At 41.8% G+C, this 25,148-nt stretch overlaps 1 protein-coding gene across 7 annotated transcripts in view; it reads right to left on the bottom strand.

The window, feature by feature from the left end:
- Window positions 1-24,930, bottom strand: part of LOC104653521 (60S ribosomal protein L39-like) — a 69,123-nt gene extending 44,193 nt beyond the window's left edge. For 5 of the 7 annotated variants that reach the window (XR_004057970.1, XR_004057971.1, XR_004057972.1 and 2 more), the window contains exons 1-2: window positions 24,478-24,930; window positions 11,644-11,707 (exon numbers count right to left, since the gene is read on the bottom strand). Coding sequence is in view for 4 of the 7 variants with exons in the window: in XM_030932500.1 (XP_030788360.1) it covers window positions 11,644-11,707; window positions 24,478-24,861 (448 nt within the window). In the remaining 3 variants the exon portion in view is untranslated. Of the gene's footprint in view, window positions 1-4,796; window positions 5,180-11,643; window positions 11,708-24,477 lie in introns of those variants that run through there. The other 2 variants (XM_030932507.1, XM_030932512.1) reach the window with 2 other exon arrangements.
- Window positions 24,931-25,148: the final 218 nt, after the last annotated feature.

Genomic DNA, 25,148 nt, shown 5'->3' with positions numbered 1-25,148 from the left:
GTTTTTTTAACATGTAGATGTGCATCATTTATTGTAAAGACTATCCTTTGTCCACTGAATTGCCTTTGCACCTTTGTCAAAAGTTAATTGATCCTCTATGTATGAATCTATTTTTAAATTTCCTGTCTTGTTTCTTCATTCTACTTGTCTGTCTTATTTCACCAAGCCTACATTAGCTCAATTACTGTAGCTTTACCATAAGTGTTAGAATGAGTTAGGGCCCAGTGTGGTGGCTCATGTTTGTTAATTCTAGCATTTTGGGAGTCCAAGGCAGAAGGATCACTTGAGCCCAGGAGTTTGATATCTGCCTGGGCAATATAGTGAGACCTCATCTCTACAAAACATTTTAAAAATTAAAAAAATTAAAATCAGTTAGTATGAACCCTCCAAGTTTGTGGCTTTTTTCAAAATTATTTCGGGTATTCTACATCCTTTGTATTTCCTTATAAACTTTAGAATCAACTTATTTCTACAGGAAAGCCTATTATGTTTCTGATTGGAATTGTGTTAAATCTGTAAGTCAATTTGAGGAAAAATGACATTACCAATTATTTAAGAGTTTGCTTTCTTTCAGCAGTGTTTTGCAGTTTTTAGCATACAATCCTTTCCATATTTTTGTTAGATTAAGTATTTTGTTTTTTGATGTAGTGTAAATGGTACTATGGTAGTATTTTACATTTTTTAATTTCCAATCATTTATTTTATTTTATTTTTTTTTTTGAGACGGAGTCTCACTCTATCACCCAGGCTGGACTGCAGTGGCCGGATCTCAGCTCACTGCAAGCTCCGCCTCCCGGGTTTTTTACGCCATTCTCCTGCCTCAGCCTCCCGAGTAGCTGGGACTACAGGCGGCCGCCACCTCGCCCGGCTAGTTTTTTGTATTTTTTAGTAGAGACGGGGTTTCACCATGTTAGCCAGGATGGTCTCGATCTCCTGACCTTGTGATCCGCCCGTCTCGGCCTCCCAAAGTGCTGGGATTACAGGCTTGAGCCACCGCGCCCAGCCAATCATTTATTTTTATAATACTGAAATTCAATTGTGTTTTGAATATTAGCCATATATATAGTGACTTGCTAACCTCACCTATTAGTTCTAGGATCATTTTTATAGAATATTTGGGATTTTTGTATGTAGACAATAATTTCATTAATGCATAGAAACAAGTACTGGAAGGAAACGTGAGGCAAATTCATTTAAAAAATGGGTATAGAGAAAGGATTTCCAATTTTGACTCAAAATCTAGGTATAATAAAAACAATTTGGTAAAAATTTTGTTGCATAAAAAACCTTTTGTGCGGAAAAATACCATAAACAAAGTAAAACTACAACTGAGAAATTTGAAGAAAAAATTTGCAACATACATCATAAAGGGCTAATGTTCCTAATATGTAAAGAACTCTTAAAAATGGAGAGGAAAAAGTTATATCACAGTTTCTTCATCTGCTCATTGATTGATGGGCATTTGGGTTGGTTCCACATTTTTGCAATTGTGAATTGTGCTGCTATAAACATGTGTGTGCAAGTATCTTTTTCGTATAATGACTTCTTTTCCTCTGGGCAGATACCCAGTAGTGGGATTGCTGGATCAAATGTAGACCTATACTGAACATGCCCATTTACATCATCCTACAATTTCAGGTATATTTTCTCATATGATATGTGGCAAACAAAAGACATCTGTATCTTCTGATACATGCTCTCTGTTAAGGTTGGTGCTGGTGCTTGAGAGTGACCTAAATTTTATGGGTCCCATCAAATGGAGCAAAAATCCTCTATAATTGACCTCAGATTTCATTAGGTGACAGATGGCCTATGCTCAGAACATAATCTATTAGACTCAGAAAACTACCTATTGTCTTAGATCTTTATGACAAATTATTAAAATGTTTCAATCATCAATGCTAGCATGGAGTCACAGCCCTTGGTGCAGCCTAAAGACAGATGAGCCCAGACCCCTACTTAGAAACAGACCATACCAAGGTAGAGAGGGTCAGCCAACCCAGTCAGCTGAACTCATCTCAGAGTCAGACCTCTGACACTCTAAAGCAGCATTTTATGAAAACCTTGTTTTATTGCCTCACATTTTATGAAGCTTTTTTCAATCTCATTCAAGGCCTGTGACTCAGTGAGGAAGTCGGCTCTCTGATATGTTCAGGTGATATAGAGTAATTAAGGCCCAGAGAGGTCTCTACCAGTTGTCCAACATCATAAAACTGTTGGGAAGAGCCACAACTTCAAGCTACCTGAATCCCAGTCCTTTGCTTTTTGTTTCTGAACTTACTGTGGCAGAATTCTTCCCAGAAGCAAGATCACTCTCACAAGCTGAGATTCCATTATTTCAAAATTGAGTCAGAAATCTTAAGATTATGGAAGTAAAAGCCTTGTTCAATTAACTAGATGCAAGATACAGAAACCAAGCTGCGTGTGGTGGCTCATGCCTGGAATTCCAGCACTTTGAGAGGCCAAGGTGGAAGGACTGCTTGAGGCTAGAAGTTCGAGACCAGCCTGGGCAACATAGAGAGGCCCTGTCTCTATAAAAAGTAAAAAATTAGCTGGGCATGGTAGTGCACACCTGTTATCCTAGCTACTCAGGAGGATGAGGTGGGAGGATCATTTGAGCCCACAAGTTCAAGGCTGCAGTGAGCTAGGATCACACCACTGCACTCCAACCTGGGCGACAGAGCAAGACTCTTATCCCCCCCCCCCCCAAAAAAAAAAAGAATAGAAACCAATACTCGATTTTACATACGGGTTCCTCCTTCCTCTTCCATCATAGCTTTCCCAGTATGACGCCCTTAATTTTCTTAACCCTACTACAACCACCTCAGGATGCACAGACCAGATTTTTCCTCCGCTGTTCCACCACTGGGACACATTGTCTTAGGTCTATACAACGTTGATCTAATCCCTGAAGACAAAGGGCTCACTTAAAAAAATTATCTATGTACTTAAAATGAGGCCTTCTTTGTACAGTCATCCCTTGTTATCTGCCAGGGACTGGTTCTAGGACTTCAACCGATACTAAAATCACAGGTGCTCAAGTCCTTTAGATGAAATGGCCATAGTTATTTGCATATAACCTATTCACTTCTTCTGATATTTAAAATCATTTCTAGATTACTTATAAGACCTAATAAAATGTAAATGGTATATAAATCATTGTTATACTGTATTTTCATGTGTATTTTTTATTATTGTATTATAATTTTTGGACATTTTTAATCTGTGGTAGGTTGAATTTGCAGATGTGGGACCATGAATATGGAGAATTGAGTGTTCTCCATTTTTTTATAAGCATAAAATTACACTCATTCCTAGACCTTCACCTCCTATACACTTCTGTGCTCAGGGCAGCTACATACTTATGAGGTAGAGCCTCCCATTCAATTTTGAGAATAGGGAATTCACTCCTGATATCAGAGGGAGAGATGAAGCTGACCTACGTGACACCTTAGCACAAAGAAAAATGTATCCTTCCTTCTGGGCAGATGTAGTTTTGCACAACGGTGTGGCTTGGCAAGTGGAATTCTAGGAGAGTTGTAGTCCTGATTAACTCCCTTAGCCAGTCATCTTCATCTAAATGCCAAACTGCATGATCATACAAGGTAGCCCTGAGACTGGGATCCATGAAGATTATTTCCTTAAGATTTTTTTTCAGTAACTGACAAGGCAAGTATTCACAGTCACTTCACAGTTTGTATTACATATTTGCAAGATTTAAGATCTGCTCCCAGTTTAATGAGTTCCATGAAAGTAGGGACTCAGTCTTCACTCACTCCATATGCCAGTGCCCACTAGAGTCCCTGGCACACAATAAGCACTCATTACTCATTCAATTCTCTTAATAACTGTGGCTGCAACACTTTGAGAAGAGCAAAAAGATTACCTCATAACTCTTAGTTCATAATTCTCAGACATGACCACTGTCCAGAAGTTTATGGTAAACACAAGAACCCACATGTAGAGAAGAGTGAAGAAGACAGGCAGAGACTGCTAGCTAGAAATGTTACAAATTCTAGACCGTGGCCTACCACTGCTTCTGGATCATGTCCTATTAAATAGAACAGCGATATAAATGACAAAATCTGTGACTGCCCCTTAACTGATCGCTGATATTCGCATTTTATCAATGGCCTCCTCTTCCATCCAATACCATTATTGTCTCTTTCTCCAATCCATTTTCCGTAACACAGCCAGTGTGAAAACTAACCCGATTGAAGTATGGTTTCAGTTCAAAACCTTTCAATCGTTGCTTACTGCTTAGGAGAAAAAGGTACAGTGTTCTTATGACTTTTAAAGCCCTTTGTGATTTGGCCTTTACTTAGCTCTGCAAACTCACCTACAGTCATTCCCTCTGCTTTCTATGCTCTAGCCATCTCCTTTCTATGCTCCTTTCACTTCCCTAAGGACAAAATGCTCATTGCTGCTCGAGGCCTTCAAACACTCTGTTTCCTCTGCCTAAAGTACTTGTTCTCCTCATGACAATCTTCACTTGCTTGACTCGTGCTTCCTATAGGTCTTAACTTGTATTGAGTTCTGAACACATACTGAAGGCATAAAGTGGGTCTCCCCACTTGCCCAGGAACTCTGCCTCCTCTGTGTCTTATTTTCCTCTGTAGTCCTGATCTCATTTTGTTCCACTGTATACATCTGTATGATCTGAGTAGCATCTATCCCTCTCACCAAAGGCTGAAGGTCTATTTGGCTTAGCATTTATCCTCAGCATTACCCAGGGGTTTGACATATAGCACAGATCCTGATGCTTATTCAATAAATGGACAGTTTTTAGACAGAGACATTTTTGAAACAAAAGCTTTCACATATTTATTACTGAATCCACCCTACTAGCACAGAACATATAGAAAAAGAGAAAAACATATTCCCAGTAAAACATGTACAACTGTCCAGATAGTGGCGACATTTTCAGCTTGATATCGTAAGGTGATCATGACCTTGATAGAGCATAAATATGTGTGCCATCTCAAGTGCGACTCCTTATAGACCCAGCTTGGTTCTTCTCCAGTGTCTCCTTTTGGAGTTGTACCTGATTTTATTACCAGGTTTCATCTGAATCCACTGGGGGATGGGACGATTTTGCTTTTGTTTCTTGGCCAGGAATCGCTTAATGGTGAAAGTCTTGTGAGAAGACATGGTGAGAAACAGAGTCAACCACACACCACTATGGTAGAGAAAGGGAGAGAGAGACGGAGACATTACTAACATAGACTAGGATAAGGTAACATGAAGAAATAACAAGACAAGAAAGAGGATCTTTGGTGTCACAGCGAGCGCTCACTACCACTCAAGATCCCACAGGCAGCTCAGCAGCAGCTCAGGAGCCAGCAGCAGTCTGAGGAGTCTGATGGCTGTTCTGGCGGATCAGCAGCAAAGGCAGGAGTCCCTTTGTTCCCCCTGTTCCTGACTTGATGCTACTCATTTCTCAGCAGCATACTTCTGCTTCTCTTGTTAAATGTCCATCAAGAGGAATTTTTTTCAACTTTTAAAAAAGTTACAAACAGGTAATACCAGGTCATTACAGAAAAATTAAAGCAATAGAAGACTAAAAAAACTATTATCCCATCTAGCTAGAAAAAGCTCCAATATTAACAACTTAATATTATAAGAGCCCTCCAGTTAAGACAGATGTACATGCAGAATATTGTCTTTCTATAAACTGAGATATTGGAGATACTATTTTGAAACTACAACTTATCTAACTAATATGTGACCCTTTTTTGGCAACTCTTTCTCAATAATCCTTTACATTTGGAGGTCTTAAATCTTTTCCGGTGTTCTAGTATGGCAAATAGTACAGAATAGGAAAATATGGTTGAAAATAGAAATCTATAAAACAAGTAATTCATCCCCACAACACTTAAAACATGAATGTATACATTTAAAACATGCGATTCACTGTAAAACTACCTCATGGTACTTTCATGTTATTACTATTTTAAAAGTCATTGGCTGTGCATACTAATATTTTTATCTAATTATCAAAATTGACCACATTGCCATCTACTGAATTGCATGCTACCACTCCCTTTAAAGATCTTGGGCCCTCCATAATTAAGGAATATCAACCTGGGGCACAGAGACACAAGGAGTTATTTTTAAAGATTCCAGTGCAAAATAACGTCTATATCCAGATTGTGAGAGTAATTAAATGATGGCAGTAAAGTCCTACTGCAGTGTTGGAGATATACAAACTGTATGAATCTGTCATGATAAAGGCAGTTTTTTCTAACCCTAAGATAACGGGGATAGTGGTAGCGTGCAAAAAGTATGACTGGTTTCTGACTGTCTGAGTTCACACATAGCGTCTAACTCAGTCTTTTCAGATGTGACCCAAGTTATTATCTTGGCTTCTCTCTTATGGCTCACTGTTGTGAGATGTCTATTCTATGTCTAGCATCTCCCCTAAAATATAGGCAGGAAGAAGAGAAAGAAAGAAAGGCAAAAGACTACATGCTGTGAGGCTACTGGCTTTTAAGGAGCTTTACTAGGTATCTCTCTCAATACCTTTGACTACACCTTATTGGCAAGAACCGTGTTCCACTGCCATCCTTATCAGTAATGAAGGATGGGCACTATAGTTTTTTAGCTGAGTACATGGTGCCCCCAACCCCATACACATCAGGTTCTGCTAAAGAAAAAGGAAGAAGAACGAATAGCAGAGTAGGTAACTAGAAGTCCTTCCTATAACAATTTGGGAAAAGATAATTTAGGATACTTCTGTGAATTTCAGCTCTCAAAATAATCAAAAGAAAATAGAGGGAAATTTAAAAAAGAGAAAAAGGAAGTTCTCAATAGAAATACTTATTACTCTAGGTATTGAAAAATGGGGTGGAAAAAAAAGCCCAAACTGATGGGCAACCCATAAACGTCATGGTAAGGAAATACCAGAAGAAATAAGAGTGCTAATTGTACTGTCTGCTCTTCAACCCTAATATCCAAACTTCAGACACTTCTGAGACAACTGCCCTAGTGGGGAGGCCAATGTCCCCAGATTTGTATACCTTCCCACTGGGAACTTTCAGGAGCAGGAGACTTTATGTGCAAGGAACAGATAAGTAGGTAAGTAAGTTGGGGTATAGGGTGGGGTGTGGTTGAGATACAAATGTTTCATGAAATACAAAACACTGGAAACTAAGCCATAAGTATCCTTGTAGAGTCTACAGGTTAAGAGAATAACAAATAGGCCTGAAAATGACAAATGGGTGATAAAGATAGGGAAGGCACACTACTATTTCTGTCCAATCCTTTGATTTTCTTCCCGTACATTAGCAGCAAAGAACCTTTAGCTACCAATCACAGTTCTTCCTAAATTTACCACATGCTGACTTTAGCTAGCTATCTAGCAGACCCTGTTCTACCCTTTGTATATGAATTCCCTCTACACAATCTCTATCAGTGACTACTTGGCTCTAACCACTTCAGAAAAAAAGCTTTCAAGAATGCAGGGAAAGAACTAGACTGGGTTGCCAACAAACCCAGGGTCTAACATCCTCTCCCTTGGGAACCCGGGTTGTACTGGTTAGGGTTCTTGAAGCCAATCTTGTGTGAAAGTCTTCTCTAAGAAAAATTTACTGTAGTAAGATAAATAACTACAGTAGGACAAAGAGTTTACTGCACTATTCCAAGTACTAGTTCCCAGTGAACAGGATGATAGGGTGCTCACCTTTGGAGATGCTTTGGGCTAGGAGCTCTGACCAGGTATTTCCTGACAGTTCAATGCCAGTGACATACAGCTCTTAGCTAGAACTAACTCTCATGGAAACTTTTAAAAAGAAACTCAAAGAGATATCTGATCTGCGTTGGAGACAGTGAAAGAATTGAAAGAACTGGTTATAATACCAACTGAAATAAGCTTATAGCCAGTAAGTCAGTAGTCCTCATTCTAGTACAATAGTAATGGTTATGAGGGCAGTTTTACCTTAAAAGGAATGATTACACTTATTGCCCTACACATCTCAGGTGATTCAGAGGACCTGCAGGAGTTAAATCTTCCCAAGAAAATACTGAATCACATACCTCTGGCTATATGCCAAGTTATATAATTAGTCTAGAGGCTACAAATACAGTGTAATATAGATCCCAAATACTGGAGATACACACTTCATTCCAGAAAACTGAGAGATGGGGAATCATGGTACCAAGTTAAAAACTGGACAAATTCTAGAACCTGGATAGCCTATGCAAAGGCGAAGCTTATTAAGTGATCATAAATGGAAGGCCTGCTGCAGTTGAAAGAAAGCACATGTGGAGATGGAGGCTCGTGAGATTTATCAAATCTCTATCAGATGCAATCATACTTGGCCATTTAACTGGAGCTGCCAGAAAGATGATCTATCCCTAAACCCCAAGACATACATTTCCTGACCCTTGCTGTCCTAAGCATAATCTTCAGCCATATCTAGATGATTCTGAGAGTTCACGGGAATAGGCACTAGTGCTTGTAACATCAGGGTGCTCATAAGGGTCCCATTCTTTAACATCTACATTGAATATCAAAAATTGGACTCCGGATTTTGGCAAAAAGCATAGGCCCACTCCTCATTATTCTACTTACTGGATATAGGGGGCATGTGCACACCAATGGCTGCCTGGGGAATACAGTAGTGGCAGCTATTTGGGCATAACTAGACCACTAGGGCAATTAAATGGTTCCTCAAAATTCTTACTAGGCTCAGAAACAGAATTTGTTATGTAATTTCCAAAGTTCAGTTGACTGGGCAACCTCAGCAATCAGTGATACAGCTATTATATATGACCCGCTATTCAAAAGTAATACCAAAGAAATGGTAGCCATAATAAATGTGGTCTAAAACCACATGTCTTTAGATCATATTCTAGCTGGGAAGAGAGGAGGAGCATGTGCTACTACATAAGGAAAATACCTATATCCCAAACAAAACACATGGGATGCAGTCAGATATATCTCTAAGGAAGTGGTTAAACTGAGTGGGCTTCATGGTGGTCCTGGCTCTCCACATCTTTTCATAAAGTAGGATTTTATAATAAGAAATGGAAATTTATATTAAGAAATTTTATAATTGTAAGAGCAACATTTTGATTTTTAAGAGAGAAGTTGTGTGAAAGTAATAATGGTGGTGTCATATTGGTTTAAAGGTCAATATGTTGTTTTAAACATAAGTTATCAACTAAGGGTTGGATGGAGGTTGGCCATAACTTGCCTTGTAACTTAAGAAGTGCCATGGCTAGAAAGCCTCTGTGATGTGAAAAGCACCCTCTGTTATTTGTAGCTCAGAACTGGGAGTTCCTGCATCTTGTGGCTTTCTGAATCGCTGCACCCAGACCGAGATGCACCTGCTGCCTGCTGACCACTTCCTCTTCCTTACCCAGCCCTAATCACTGTCTTTGTGCACGTGGTTACAGTGAGATACTAGATCCCCCATTCGACCACCTGCTGCCTGTTGATCAACTCCTCTTCCTTGCTCTCCTGTTTTCCTTCCTCACTATATAAACCCCTAACTTTGCTTGGAGCAAGGAGATGGATTTGAGGTTTGGCTCTGGTCTCTCTGGTTGACATCAACTGTAAAATAATAAAGACTTCCCTGGCAATACTTGCTTCTTTTCGTGCGGCAAGCAATGGGACCTAGACTGAGACCCTAGTGTTTGATATCAGTATCACGAATCGTGAAGTGGATATTGTACTAGGTACACTTCTGCATTTTGTGAGGCTTTCTGAAGTTGTGGGAAGCACTTCTGGAACCCACTGTGTAAATATCAGAGCACTCTGGAGTGGTTAAAGGTTATATCACTATTTAAGGTCATAAGGTTAAAGGTCATAAATATTTTTAAATATGGAACTCTGGGAATCTTTTAACAAAAAAGGGTTTTTGTATCCAAATCATCTTGTGTGTCCCATGTCTGATTAAAGTTGTAGACTAACAAAAAGAACTTTTTGTTCCCAAAAATATAAACATCTACAGCTTTTTTTTTCTGAGACGGAGTTTCACTCTTGTTGCCCAGGCCGGAGTGCAATGGTGCCGTCTTGGCTCACTGCAACCTCCGCCTCCCGGGTTCAAGCGATTCTCCTGCCTCAGCCACCCAAGTAGCTGGGATTACAGGCTTGAGCCACCATGCCCAGCCCATCTATTGCTTTTTAATGTTTTGAAAAACCACAGTACTCTGAAAAATATTGTGCCTTATTAATTTATTTTCCATTTCTAGTAATGATGGCCTAGGTTATTTAGGTCAGTCTGACAGCTGAAAACAAAACAACTAAAAAACTGGGTAAAATATATTTCAAATAATCTTTTTAAAAGCCTCAAAGAGATTACAAAACAGTAAGGAATTATCAGGCCAGGAGTAAAGAGAAGCAAAGAATCAAGGGAAGTAAACAAGCCTGAAGCCACTTTTTCACTGAAAGCACTGCTAATCCCAGAACATTAGGACTCCATTTTGACAGCCTTTCAGAGTACAGAGGAGATTGAAAACAAAACTCTGGGTTCATAAAAGTTAGGGAGTCTGTCAGGAGACCTTCTCCTACAACAATCTGGGATCCAAAATTTCAGAGTGAACGTGAACAAGAATTGTAATAATCTGAATGTGATGAGACTCCTCTGAGTTGTCCAGGAAATATCAAACTTTGAACAGGTGGGCCCAAACTTGTAGTACTTGCAGGTACCCAACAAAAGCAAATACGTGTGATCTTTGGGGCAAACTATCTTAATTGTAGGCCAGACAATTATTTCCACAAAATGACATTTCAAGTGCAATGACTAGCAGAGGGTCAAACATATCCAGCATAGAAGAAAATTGGAATCAATGATTAAAACAGACAATAGAAAGAGATCACTAGAAACTCTAGGTAGGACCCAGCATCTGTGTTTTAAAAGGCCATTCAGGTCGTTCTGATACATGTTAGAGTTTGAGAATCATTGCTTTATATTTTATCATATAAATATGCATCCCATAAAAAATACATAAATGTAATAGATCAGAGAATGAACCCAAGAATTTGCATTTCTAACAGATTCCCAGATGATGCTGATGCCAGACCAAACTTTGGGAACCACTGGTATGAAAAAAGGAATTTTAGTATACAGGTAAAGATAGTGGTCACCTGTGGGGAGGAGAAGGGCTGTTACTTAGAAGCAATATGCATATATTTCCTAGAATGCTGGTAATTTTCTATTTCTTAGCCTGGGTAGTAATTATACAGGTGTCATTGTTAAACTACACATTTACACTTTAGTGCCTATTTTAATGCGTAATGAGATAACTGGTTTCCCTTTCCCATTCAATCATATAGTTCAAATGTCATGGTGTAAATCCTGTCTACCATCATCCTGCCACCTTCATTTATAATCAGTGCCTAAAGTATAAAATGCAAAAGTTTGTCAAGTTCCAAGACATAACTCCTTTCACTTTAGTTTGAAATGTAATTAGTTCACAAAATTAAATAGTTTTGAAAATTAAGAGGAGAAAAGTTTAAGTTTCTGAAAACCATATTTAAAGCAGTTTAAAATTCAGATATACTATCTACAGCCTTCATCCCTAAGTTAGAAGTATCTACAAAACTAAACTATCTTAAATTTTTAACAAAGTGTCCACTTTTGAAAATTACACTTTAATTTTTTTCACAAGTTGAAAGACAGAGGAAGAAAATCCTACCTTTTTCAAGTCTGAATTTCCTACTCCAAAGAGGCAAAGATGCTTGCTTCTCTCCAAATAAAATCTGAAAAGAAAATATCCAGTGTGTAAGAGCAACAGTAAGATCTTACTATTTTCAGTTAAACCTTATACCTGTGGGTGAAAGTAGTGTTCATCAATTGGCCTGAAATTTGTGAAAACCTTAAGAGAAAATATAGGAAGTCTTTTTGCAGAAAGAGAGGCAATGACAAAAAAAAAATTGAAATATATAATATTAAACTGATCAGTGCAGCCTGTGCTTGCTTTTGAATTCCCACTCACAAATCCTCAAACATTAATAAAATCTGGGATGTGTACACCTGTTTCTTGTGTTTATGAAAAATAGGCTCTTTTTGGGGATTAGATTCTTCCAAAAACTTCAAAAAACAGTAATATTTGCCATTTTTTGATTCATGGTATCAACATAGTTATTATACAAGCCCTCCTCACCTTTAGTTTGTGAGGAAACCATTATAACAGCTTTTTTATATACATTTCTTTCTCTCTTTTTGAGACAGGGTCTCATTCTGTTGTCCATGCTGGAGCATAGTAGCATGATCCTAGCTCATTGCAGCCTCAAATGCCTGGCCTTGAGCCATCCTCCCGCCTCAGTCTCCTGAGTAGCTGGGACTATGGGCATGTGCCAGCAAGCCTGGCCTGTAACAGTTATTATAATTACTGATTCTGGCAGCTAGTCAGTAGCTGCCTATGCCTGGTGATGTACCAGACAGGTATTTGAACAATCAAATAGTTCCCACAGCAAGGTCTGTGTGTAATGCCTCCCTGTGGCAAGCTACTGGCTGAGGCTATGGCAAAAAAATATGCAGCTGGGTTTTGTTATGCCTGTAAACATCACAACACATCCGAAGTCCAGATATGTCTCCCCATTTATGTGGTAACACCTGGCCGGACCCTATTATACCTGTTGCTTTGCTCAGCCCCATTATACCCAGAGGCTTGCAGAGAGCTGTATGCACACATCCCTTACAACATCCTCTCCTTCCACTGTTACAAAATGACTCTATGTTATGATGCCTAATCATTATCATATCAACTGCAGGCAATGTGGCAAGACAGTGATGATATGATGATAGCTTAGCAAGGACTGTTCCTGGATATTGAATGTTAGATCCAGATGGTCAGACTAGTGAAAGGCAGTTTTTGCAACCATGTGAGTTAATACGCTGCAATTTCAAGATAATATAGTTGAGGATAAAAGATGTTTGATAAGCTCACTTCCTGAGCAGGTAAAACAGCGGGTTTTAGCAGCCTAAATACATCTCCTGGGAGGATTTGGGGAGACATGAAAAACCACACACACTGAACACTGCCAATCCAATGTCCTCTGTGTCCTTTACTCAAAATGTAACCTTCACCAAACCTCAAACCCAGTCTTCTCTGGGATACTTCTATTTAGAAAGTAATAATCTTTTTTTTTTTTTAAACAAAAGCATAACCATGGCCTCAGAATAGTGTTGATCTTAGGACAGCAGTGCTCCTCCTCCTCCTCATTGACAATACCTTAAACACGTAATTCGTTCTACAAAAGGACATCCTCACTCAATTATTTTGAGTAGAAAATTCTAAATTATCAAGACTTAGCTAAGCTTGTTATATTAAATGGTTGTTTACCTCGTCTTAAAGATAAAATGTGTTACAGTAAAGCACAAAATATGTAGTATCTTTTCATCAATGTCTACAAATTGTACTGGATTATCAACCCTCTCTACCTTTTGGACTATAAAGTTAACCTTAAGAAACCAACCTATAAAATTTCTGCATTGTATCTTTTAACACAATCTGAGTTTTCCTCCCTACTCCCAGGCCACCACTATACCCCCTCACCCCCCAGCTTTTGTGTGTGTGTGTGCCTCTGTGAGAATATCAGACTCACACATAATAAGTGCCACTTAATAAGAGCTGTATTGTATCATCTAGGTTACCCAGTAAGTATAGAGAGGATATTAGTGATTTCCCTTGGGCTAGGCTAAAATACTTCATCTCCTACATATATTTTGTTGTAATAATCAGTTGACTTGAAAATCAATCATCCTACTCCGCCCTCGCCAAATGCTTTGAATATTCTTGTTGACTGTCCTGTCTTTCCTGTGTATTCTCTTACAAGAACCAGTCTCAGGGTTTGTGAGATATTCTAGTCATTTGTGAATCTACTTTGATTCACATGAGTTGATCACATCCATGATGTCATCTTCAAAGCAAAGTTCTTTCTACTTTCCATTCATTGGTTTTATTCTCTGATGTATTAAACCACAATTACTTTTGCACCAATCTAATAGTTTGGATATTTGTCCCTGCCCAAATCTCATGCTGAATTGTAATCACCAGTGCTGAAGGTTGGGGCCTGGTGGGAGGTGTCTGGGTCGTGGGAATGGATCCTTCGTGGCTTGGTGCTGCCATCGTGACAGTGAGTTCTTGTGAGTCTGGTAATTTAAAAGTGTATGCTACTTCCATTTCCCCAACTCTCTCTCTCTCTCTTGCTTTTGCCATGTGCCATGGCTGCTCCCATTTCACCTTCTGCCATAAATAAAAGCTCCCTGAGGCCTCCTCAGAAGCAGAGCAGATGCTAGTGCTATGCTTCCTAGACAGTCTGTAGAACCACAAGCCAATTAAACCTCTTTTTATAAATTACCAAGTCTCAGGTATTTCCTTATAGCAATCTAAGAATGACCTAACACATTCTCAATCATTTGATAAAAATTTTCATCCTAAATTTCTTCTGTATGGCAAGTGGTTTCTGAGCAATCTTTAACTTTGAAACTGAAAGTACTCAAGTATTTTATATGCAGAAGTAGGGCTGTTCTCGCAAGTTTCTTTTTTTTTTTTTTTTTAGCACTTCCACTGTTACTGTCATCTGCATCACATGACACTTCTATCAAATGGGCACAACTATCTGTATATTTCATGCTGTTTGCTGACTTATGAGCCCAGGGCATCACTGTACCACTTGCTAACTTATTTTCCTTAGCAAGTCCTCTTTCAGCTTTCTGTACATCCTTGGTTGGCACATGGCCTAAAATCAAAGTGGTATTTAAAAGGCTTTTTTTCCACATATACAGCTCGCACTTTCTCTACATCATCCTGCGAGTTGAAATATTTTTTGTCTTCTGTATTTGCGACCACTGTCACAGTGGTTAAAAAGAACTCTGGAGAGCCGGGCACAGTGGCTCATGCCTGTAATCCCAGAATTTCGGGAGGCTGAGGCGGGCGGGTCACCTGGTTTTGAGTTCAAGACCAGCCTGACCAACACGGTAAAACCCCGTCTCTACTAAAAATACAAGAATTAGCCAGGCATGGTGGCAGGTGCCTCTAATCCCAGCTACTTGGGAGGCTGAGGCAGGAAAATTGCTTGAACCCAGGAGGCGGAGGTTGCAGTGAGCCAGGATCACGCCACTGCACTCCAGCCTGGGAGACAGAGTGAGACTCCTTCTCATTAAGAAAAAAAAAAAAGAACTGTGGAAACAAACTGTACAGGTTCAAGTCTCACTGCCACCACTTGCTATTAGTGTGACCTTGAAAACATTTCTTAGCCCTGTTGTTCCTTATTTTTCTAATCTGTAATATGTGGATAATAAACATTTAACACCATAGGGTTGTTATGAAGCTTATATAGGTAGAGATTTAGTGTAGTAATGAGTATAAAACATTTAGGACAATGTTTGGCACATAAAAAACACAATACAGGTCTTAGCTGTTATTTTTATATCTACAGCTGTATAAAGCCTACAGTTGTTGAAATTATAAATGTTCCCAGTTTTAAGATTTCTGTGTTGATTCTATTGTACTAATGTCACTATCTTGACTATTTAGTAGCAAGATATCACATACACAGACCATAAGCTCCTCAAGAGGTTATATTTTTCTTGGATACTCAAGGATACTCAAAAGAGTAATTGAGTACATGATAAAGCTTTCGTCGTCACACCAGATACAGAGCATTTCCTGGAGGCTGCCTACCACATAACCATTAGTGATGGTTGTAGGAGTCAGAAACACTCCTGGTTCCCACAATATCTGAAATAAAAAACACAATACCAGAGGTACTGCCCATGGCAACATAAACCAAATATGCCTCCAGGCAGCTGATAGCAAGATTATACACGCATGTGTACACACATGGGCTTATTCACCCAGAAATGGTCAATATTAATATTTGAAGATTACTGCTACACTCAGCCATCTTCCTTTGATGAGAGAGAATACAGATTTTTATTTTGAAAAAAATTTTGCTCAAAAATCTATGAAAGATGCTCAGTTGCTGGGGGTAAAATATAAGTCTGGTGCTGGTGGAATGCTAACTATAGGTGTAGAAGGAATAGGTATGGACCCAGCTCTTCAACGAGCGTTCATTTAGGTAATCAGATAAATCTGATGCTGACAGACAAAAGAATGGCAGATACTGAAATGATTTTGCTTATTCTCTATTTTAGGGAAGATTTCACAAGAACCCCCCTGCTTTAGTAAGAAACAGATGTTTCCCCCGTATGGTTTCTCACTATCTCAAGAGCCACTTTTGTCCATATTCAACATGTATAAATATTTCAGTAATTTGTCTTCTGCCCAGGATGTAGAAACCTAGAAAGAGCATCGCTCCTATGCCAACAACCAGAAAACTACGAAATAATTTTTCCTGAAACTCAGAGGACTGAGGTTAGGAAGACCAACTGGACTACCCCCATATTAGAACTAAAAGTCCCATATCCTGGGAAATTCCTCAGATCCAGGCAAAGTGGAACAACTGGTCACCCTACCTAAGGTCACAGACCAATAAAGTAGCTTGAAATCCAAGGAAAGACTGGCCTGGCAAAGGAGCAAAGGGACATGAGCACTGAAGAAGAGACATCAAGTACCTCATACGCTGATAAGAATTCAGCTAGGCCGGGCGCGGTGGCTCAAGCCTGTAATCCCAGCACTTTGGGAGGCCGAGATGGGCGGATCACGAGGTCAGGAGATCGAGACCATCCTGGCTAACATGGTGAAACCCCGTCTCTACTAAAAATACAAAAAATTAGCCGGGCGAGGTGGCGGGCGCCTGTAGTCCCAGCTACTCGGGAGGCTGAGGCAGGAGAATGGCGTGAACCCGGGAGGCAGAGCTTGCAGTGAGCTGAGATCCGGCCACTGCACTCCAGCCCGGGCGACAGAGCGAGACTCCGTCTCAAAAAAAAAAAAAAAAAAAAAAAAAAAAAAAAAAAAAAAAAAAAAAAGAATTCAGCTAAAATTGTTAATGAATTGCTAACGGTCAAGTGTGGACTAGCATGAGAGTATAAAACTCCTGTTCACTCTGATGGTAGTTTATTTTGCTGTGCAGAAGCTCTTTAGTTCAATTAGATCCCATTTGTCAATTTTGGCTTTACAGGTAACCTACAGAATGGGAGAAGATTTTTGCAATCTGCTCATCTGACAAAGGGCTAATATCCAGAACCTACAAAGAACTCAGACAAATTTACAAGAAAAAAACAAACAACTCCATCAAAAAGTGGGCAAAGGATATGAACAGACACTTCTCAAAAGAAGACATTTATGCAGCCAACAGACACATGAAAAAATGCTCATCATCACTAGCCATCAGAGAAATGCAAATCAAAACCACAATGAGATGCCATCTCACACCAGTCAGAATGGTGATCATTAAAGTCAGGAAACAACAGGTGCTGGAGAAGATGTGGAGAAATAGGAACATTTTTACACTGTTGGTGGAAGTTCAACCATTGTGGAAGACAGTGTGGTGATCTCTCAAGGATCTAGAACTAGAAATACCATTTGACCCAGCCATCCCATTACTGAGTATACACCCAAAGGATTATAAATCATGCTGCTATAAAGACACATGCACACGTATGTTTATTGCGGCACTATTCACAATAGCAAAGACTTGGAACCAACCCAAATGTCCATCAATGACAGACTGGATTAAGAAAATGTGGCACATATACACCATGGAATACTATGCAGCCACAAAAGAGGATGAGTTCATGTCCTTTGTAGGGACATGGATGCAGCTGGAAACCATCATTCTCAGTAAACTATCGCAAGAACAGAAAACCAAACACCACATGTTCTCACTTATAGGTGGGAATTGAACAATAAGAACACTTGGACACAGGAAGGGGAATATTACACACTGGGGCCTGTTGTGGGGTAGGGGGAGGGAAGAGGGATAGCATTAGGAGATATACCTAATGTAAATGACGAGTTAATGGGTGCAGCACACCAACATGGCACATGTATACATTCGTAACAAACCTGCACGTTGTGCACATGTACCCTTGAACATAAAGTATAATAATTAAAACAAACAAAACCAAACCCTGGGAGCCTCAGACAAACAAACAAAAAAAAACCAACCCTGGGAGCCTCAGACATAAAGACAGTTTGCTTCCACTTTCAGTCTCTCTTCCATCATCTCTACTGGGTACTGATGAAAAAGACTTGGGGCCGGGCGCGGTGGCTCAAGCCTGTAATCCCAGCACTTTGGGAGGCCGAGACGGGCGGATCACGAGGTCAGGAGATCGAGACCATCCTGGCTAACACGGTGAAACCCCGTCTCTACTAAAAAACACAAAAAACTAGCCGGGCGAGGTGGCGGGCGCCTGTAGTCCCAGCTACTCGGGAGGCTGAGGCAGGAGAATGGCGTAAACCCGGGAGGCGGAGCTTGCAGTGAGCTGAGATCCGGCCACTGCACTCCAGCCCGGGCGACAGAGCGAGACTCCGTCTCAAAAAAAAAAAAAGAAAAAGACTTGGGACAAGGCAGAAGACTAGAGAGAGCCTCCGTTGGTGATGAATATCTGTTAAGGGAATGATAGGGTTTGGCTTTGTGTCCCCACCCAAATCCCATCTCAAATTGTAATCCCCACCTGTCGAGGGAGGGACCCGGTGGGAGGTGACTGGATCATGTGGGTGGTTTCTCCAACCCTGTTCTTGTGATAGTGAGGGGGATCTCATGAGATCTGATGGTTTAAAAGTGGCACTTTCCTCCTCACTCTCTCTCCTTCCTGCCACCACCTAAGATGTGCTTTGCTTCCCCTTTGCCTTCTGCCAGATTGTAAGTTTCCTGAGGCCTCTCCAGCCATGTGGAACTGTGAGTCAATTAAACCTACTTCCTTTATAAATTACCCAGTCTCGGGTAGTTCTTTATAGCAGTGTGAAATCAGACTGATACAGGGAAGTAAGCTCTTACTGTGGAAAAGGCAAAAAATCTGCCCAGACCATTCCTTACCCAAGACTGATGGACCAGGATGACCAATAGTCTTCTGGCCTCCTCTACCAAGATAGCAAGCACCAAGTAACAAGCAGGGTGAAAGGCAAAAGCATGGAGAGAGACTCCTGTGTGGTACAGGCTCAATGTGAAGGCTGGAAGCTGAGAATGAAATAGGATATTGAGAAAATCCCTCTAGCACGCTACCCTAAGCATAAGGTAATAGAGGAAATCGAACCTGCTGGTGTACTGAAGATGGACCAATAAAACCCAAACCCGGCTTAACTACTGAGTAGACTGATTCAAGACCCCACATTACTGACCTAGCAGAAAAAGCAAACTTATTTTGGGGCACAGATTATCTCAACCCCCCACTGTCCTACACAAGATGCTTGACATTTGATAAAATATTATGAGCATGAAAAAGAAAAAAACAAATCATTGTGAAGAGGGAAAGTAATCAACAGAACCACACTCACAGATAACCTAAGTGTTAGAACTAAGAGAGGGGGAACTTAAAATAAATTTGATCAATACATTAATCATATATATTGAAGGTTCTAGTGGAAAAAAATAGACAGGAACATGAATGACCAGAGGGGAATTTCAGCAGATAAAAATATGTATACATTAAATGAAAACGCTTGAAACAGAAAACATGGTAACAGAGATAAAGTAGTTTAAAGCAGTGGTGTACAACCAGGGGCAATTCTGCCTTTCAGGGGACATTTGGCAATGTCTGGAGATATTTTTGGTTGTCACCACTGGAGGAGTGCTGCTACCTCTAGTGGGTGGAGGCTAGGGATGCTGCCGAACATCCTACAATGCACAGGTGAGTCCCATAGGACAAAGAATTATCCAGCTCAAAATGTCAGTATTGCCCAAACTACTTTAGCCTGACTGATTAACAAAAAGAGAGAGAAGACACAAATTGCCAACGTCTGCAATGATAACGGGGATAATGCTACAGGTCTCAGGACATTAAACAGATAGAATAATATCACAAATTATTGCATGCCCATAAAGTCAACTTAGTCATCAAAGTCTTGTAAGGAAATGGACAAATTCCTTATGAGATGGGTACTACCAAAGCTCATGTAAGTGCATAACCTAAGTAGTTCTATGTCTGTTAAAGATGTTGAATTGTGTAGTCAAAAATCTTGTAACAAAACTACAGGCCCAAGTGGCTTCACTACCAAAAGCCAGAGATCAGGACAAGACCAAGCCTTTCTCAGTGCTAGGAGGAATGCTTAAGCTTCAACTTCCAGTTCCCACCTCTGTCATGCTTCCAGGGATTCCCAAATATTTTGCATTCTGTGGTGTACACACCTCAATCCTATCTCAGAGTGCTGACCTGATCATGGTTGGTCATGGTTGAAAGGTGCTGTTGCCCATAAGATTGACCTTTGCGTGTTGGGCGAAAGAGAAGCCTCAGAAAGGCAGTAATTTGAGCCAGTGGTAGACATGCTTTCCCAACTCAACTTGCCAAGGCTTTTTCGCTTAAACCTTCCTTAATTTCTTAAGAAATTACATGGCTGCATGATGATAGATCCTCCCACCCTGATGGGGCAATCTCATTTCAGTCACCTGCAGGTGTCTACTGGGGTGGAGATCCAGCTTCTAAGGCTTTGTCAAATACTGTGGCTCCTGAGGCAAAGCAGTTCAGAAGCACAGCTGAGACTGAGCCTCATGATGGGATGGTAATACGGTTTGGCTGTGTCCTCACCCAAATCTCATCTTGAATTGTAACTCCCACAATTCCCATGTGTCATGGGAGGAACCAGGTGGGAGGTAATTGAATAATGAGGGCGGGTTTTTCCTGTGCTGTTCTTGTGATAGTGGATAAGTCTCATGAGCTCTGATGGCTTTAAAAATGGGAGTCTCCCTGCACAAGTTGTTTGCCCTTCTGTCACCCACGTAAGATGTTGCTCCTCCTTGCCTTCTGCCATGATTGTGAGGCCTCCCCAGCCATGTGGAACCGTTAAGCCCAATAAACCTCTTTATTTTGTAAATTGCCCAGTCTAGGGTATGTCTTTATCAGCGGCCTGGAAGACTAATACAGACGGGTAAGCAGTGAATAGGCAAAACACACTCGTGGGTGAGGTAGCTCACAAACAGAGCCATATCTTTCCAGAGGAAGACATAAACCAAGTGTGTCAATCCATTTTGCGTTGCTGTAAAGGAATACCTGAGGCTGGGCAATTCATAACGAGTTTTATTTGGCTTATGGTTTTGCAGGCAGTACAAGCATGGCACCAGCATCTGCTAGGCTTCTGATGCTTTAACTCTTGGTAGAAGGCGGAGGAGGAGCAGGCATGTTGCATGGCGAGAGAGGGAGCAAGAGAGAGACGCCAGGTTCTTTTGAACAACCAGCACTCATGTGAACTAACAGCAAGAACTCTTTTTCTGTTATCTTCCATGGAACTAGAGGCTCTAGGAGGACTGGGTTAGGACCTCATCCAGTACATACTGATGTAGAGCTAACATCTTCCTGCATCACACTGCTTTTGAGAGCCATTCAAAACACTAAAGGTTAAGATATGGGAGTCTACCCATTTTATACTCCATAACTAATGGAGACTGCTCAAGTGAAAGTTTAAATTTAGAGATCATTTTCTGTCCCTATCTATGCTTCAGACTAGAGCAGCGGCAATTTCTTCACTAAAGCTAATTACTTTTTAAAGTGGTATGACTGACAAAAAGAAGTAAGGCCAAGGATGCTGCAATGCCACAGTTTGTAACAATATAATTTGGAATGAAAGTTGGTGAGGTGACCACCCTCCTTGATGATGTCTTTCTTCCCTTCTCTATAATTTCTTTACAGTTTACTTATGCAAAACTGGACAAACAGCCAGAACAGTAGAGACAGGTCTGCCAACAACTGAATTGGTCTAATGCAACAGCTGGGGGAAGTTTGAGCCTTTCTCTTAAAAGTGACTATAATTCTGCAGTCCTAGACCATCTGTAGTTAGGCTGTGGTTCTTTAACTGCCAAGGCCTCTGAGTTAAGCTGGGTTAGTAAGGTTGTTTGATATGGATCACATAGGTAAGAGTAGGTAGTGGTATCTTCTGGGAGATAATAAGGGTCAATGTGAGTTTTTTTGGGGGGGACGGGAAGGCAGTTTTTCTGAACATTATAAGAAGTTTCCAGTATCTTAAAACTTTTATAATAGTGTTTTCCCAAAGAAATATTACGTGAGTCCCATATAGTCACAATTTAAAATTTTCTAGGAGTCATGTTAAAAAATAAATAGGGACAGGTGAAATTAATTTGAATATATTTAATCTGATTTAAAGTATCATTTAAGCATGTAATTAATATAAAGATGGATAAAATATTTTAAATTAAAAATGAGACTTTAGGCTGGGTGCAGTGGCTCACACCTGTAATCCTAACATTTTGGGAGGCGGGAGGATTGCTTCAGCTCAGGAGTTTGAGACCAGCCCGAGTATTTCTCATAGTGAGACCTCATCTCTACACAAAAATTGAAAACTAGCTGGGCATGGTGGTGCATGCCTGTGATCAGGAAGCTGAGGCAAGAGGATGCTTGAGCCCAGGAGGTTGAGGTTGTAATGAGTCATGATTAAGTCAATGCACTCCAGCTTGGGCAACAGAACAACACTCTTTCTCAAAAAAAAAAAAAAGTCAGGCCCAGTGGCTCACACTTGTAATCCCAGCGTTTTGGGAGGCCAAGGCAGGTGGATCACCTGAGGTCAGGAGCTCGAGACCAGCCTGGCCAACATGGTGAAACTCCATCTCTACTAAAAATACAAAATAATTAGCCGGCGTGGTGGCACATGCCTGCAGTCCCAGCTACTTGGGAGGCTGAGGCAGGAGGATCACTTGAACCCGGGAGGCAGAGGGTGCAGTGAGCCGAGGTCGCGCCACTGCACTCCAGTCTGGGCAACAGAGTAAGACTCTGTCTCCAAAAAAGAAAAAGAAAAATTGGCTGGGTGTGGTGGCTCATGCCTGCAATCCCAGCACTTGGGGAGGCTAAGGCGGGCGGATCACCTGAGGTCAGGAATTCGAGACCAGCCTGGCCAACCATGGCCAACATGGTGAAACCCCGTCTTTACTAAAAATACAAAAATTAGCCCGGTGTGGTGGTGGGCACCTGTAATCCCAGCTACTCGGGAGGCTGAGACGGGAGAATCACTTGAACCCGGGAGGCAGAGGTTGCAGTGAGCCAAGATTGCATCACTGCACTCCAGCGACAGAGGGATACTCCGTCTCAAAAAAAAAAAAAAAGGAAAGGAAAGGAATTTAAAAGCTGGTATGCGTTTCACGTTTGTAGCACATCTTTTTTCAGACCAGCCACGTTTCAAGTGCTAAACAGCTACATGTGGTTCAGTGAGTTTTGGTACTGGACAGCTCAGCTTTACAACCTCTCAGGTTTTCTCTAAGCAGTCTCTCAGGTTCTGAAATTGAGAAGGGGTGGAGGGTGGGCATTGGATCACAAAGGCTTTATGATTCCAACAACTCCTAGCTAGTTAATAGAATCATGTCTCTTGATGTCCTAGTGACTACTGACACGTCTAGAGAAGAATCTCTTTTAACTATATTTTTATAGTTGTATGGCAGCCTTTGAGAAAATGAGAATTAAGGCCAGGGCCAGTGCAAAATGAAAATGTGGGGGGGGGGGGGGGGCAGGGAGGGGAGGCGGGTGCTGGTTTAAAAATTAATAATTTCAAGATTGCCATAGCAGAGCACGAAAATAAGGACGGGGCCCTTCTAAGCCCTATGTGACTGCACGGGCCGGACCCCTTTGAAGCTGGTGGTGGTCAGGGTTTACGTCTCTGGATGAATCCAGATGTATAAAAGGCAAGGAAATGGCGAGATTCCTTGGGCTATCTTCGAGAAACTGGGGACCTTAAAGGAGACTCCAAAATCTTACCTATTGGAATTAATGGAGGAAGAGAAAGCGTTTGCGACTGTGAGAACGCCTTAGAAAGAGGTAGTGAGCAGATGAGGCAGGTAGGTAAGACACCTGGTTTTGCCGATTAAACCACTGATGAATCAGTGCCACGCACATTCTGGGTAATTCTAGGGACACTAGCTAGACGACACTGACACCTGAAAAGGTGGCAGGCCGGAACACCGATCCCTTTAAGGATACTTTATTGTCGGTTTCCCCTTCTCCAAGCTAGAAACGGCGGTGCCTGAGTGGCCTCCAGAAGCCAATACTGTAGGCTGGGTGCGGTGGCTCACGCCTGTAATCCCAGCACTTTGGGAGGCCGAGGTGGGCGGATGACCTGAGGTCGGGAGTTCAAGACCAGTCTAACCAATATGGTGAAACCCGTCTTTACTAAAAATACAAAATTAGCCGGGCGTGGTGACGCGCGCCTGTAACCCCAGCTACTCGGGAGGCTAAGGCGGGAGAATCGCTTGAATCCCGGAGGCGGAAGTTGCAGTGAGCCTAGATCACACCACTGCACTCCAGTCTGGGCGAAAGATGGAGGCCCTTTCTCGAAAAAAAAAAAAAAAGCTACTACTGTTGGAGTCGGCTTGAGCTGTGGCATTGTTTCCAGCCCGTGACCCTCACGCCACCCTGTTCGCTGGGCGGACCGGGCCCAGGCGGCCGGTGAAGACGGACTTTTACTTACCGGCGCCTTGGACACTGCTTTTTTCCCGCTCTCGGACGCGAATGCCGATCTGCAAGGGCGTGGAGCGCGGGCGGAAAAGGCGGGCCCAACTCGAACCCGGTCCGTCGTCCTGACGCCCCCTAGCGGCAGCCACCTCGTCGCAGGGGCCTTGGTGTCTCTGGGTCTCCGAGACGCCCCTCCCCTAACTGGCGTTCGCAGGCAGTTGCCTCGCTGGGCGCAGCTCAACCGCCGCGCGCGGATACTAGGAGGGCGGTTTCCCTGGTGACAGGCCCCGCCCTGGCCCCGCCCCGACCCGGGCGGTCCCGCCACTCTGAGCTGTGGCCCGGGGGCCGTGGGTCCGACTCCGGCGTGTGATGTCACCAAGTTGGCTTTGGGGTCCCCCATTCTTCCTTAGTTCTCTATTTTACCTCAGCTCGTTGTGCAGCTGCTGCCTGGCCACGGCACTTAGCACACAGCGTGACTTAATACTGGATAAACGAGGAAAGGATTCGTACGCCCTGGCGGGGCCAGAGGCTTACTGCTTGGGTTCCGGCGGGCACACGAGCCAGGAACCGCCTAGGCCTCCAGGGGGCGCTCTCCCTCCCATCGCGCCACCGCCAGGCCACTGGAGACCAGGAGGACCACTCAGCTCCATCCCTGCCTCTCTAACAATTGTCTCATCTCCCTGCCTG

Source organism: Rhinopithecus roxellana, chromosome 1, assembly GCF_007565055.1.
Source record: "Rhinopithecus roxellana isolate Shanxi Qingling chromosome 1, ASM756505v1, whole genome shotgun sequence".
Classification (NCBI taxonomy): Eukaryota; Metazoa; Chordata; class Mammalia; order Primates; family Cercopithecidae; genus Rhinopithecus; species Rhinopithecus roxellana.
This window is presented reverse-complemented; position numbering and strand designations above follow the sequence as displayed.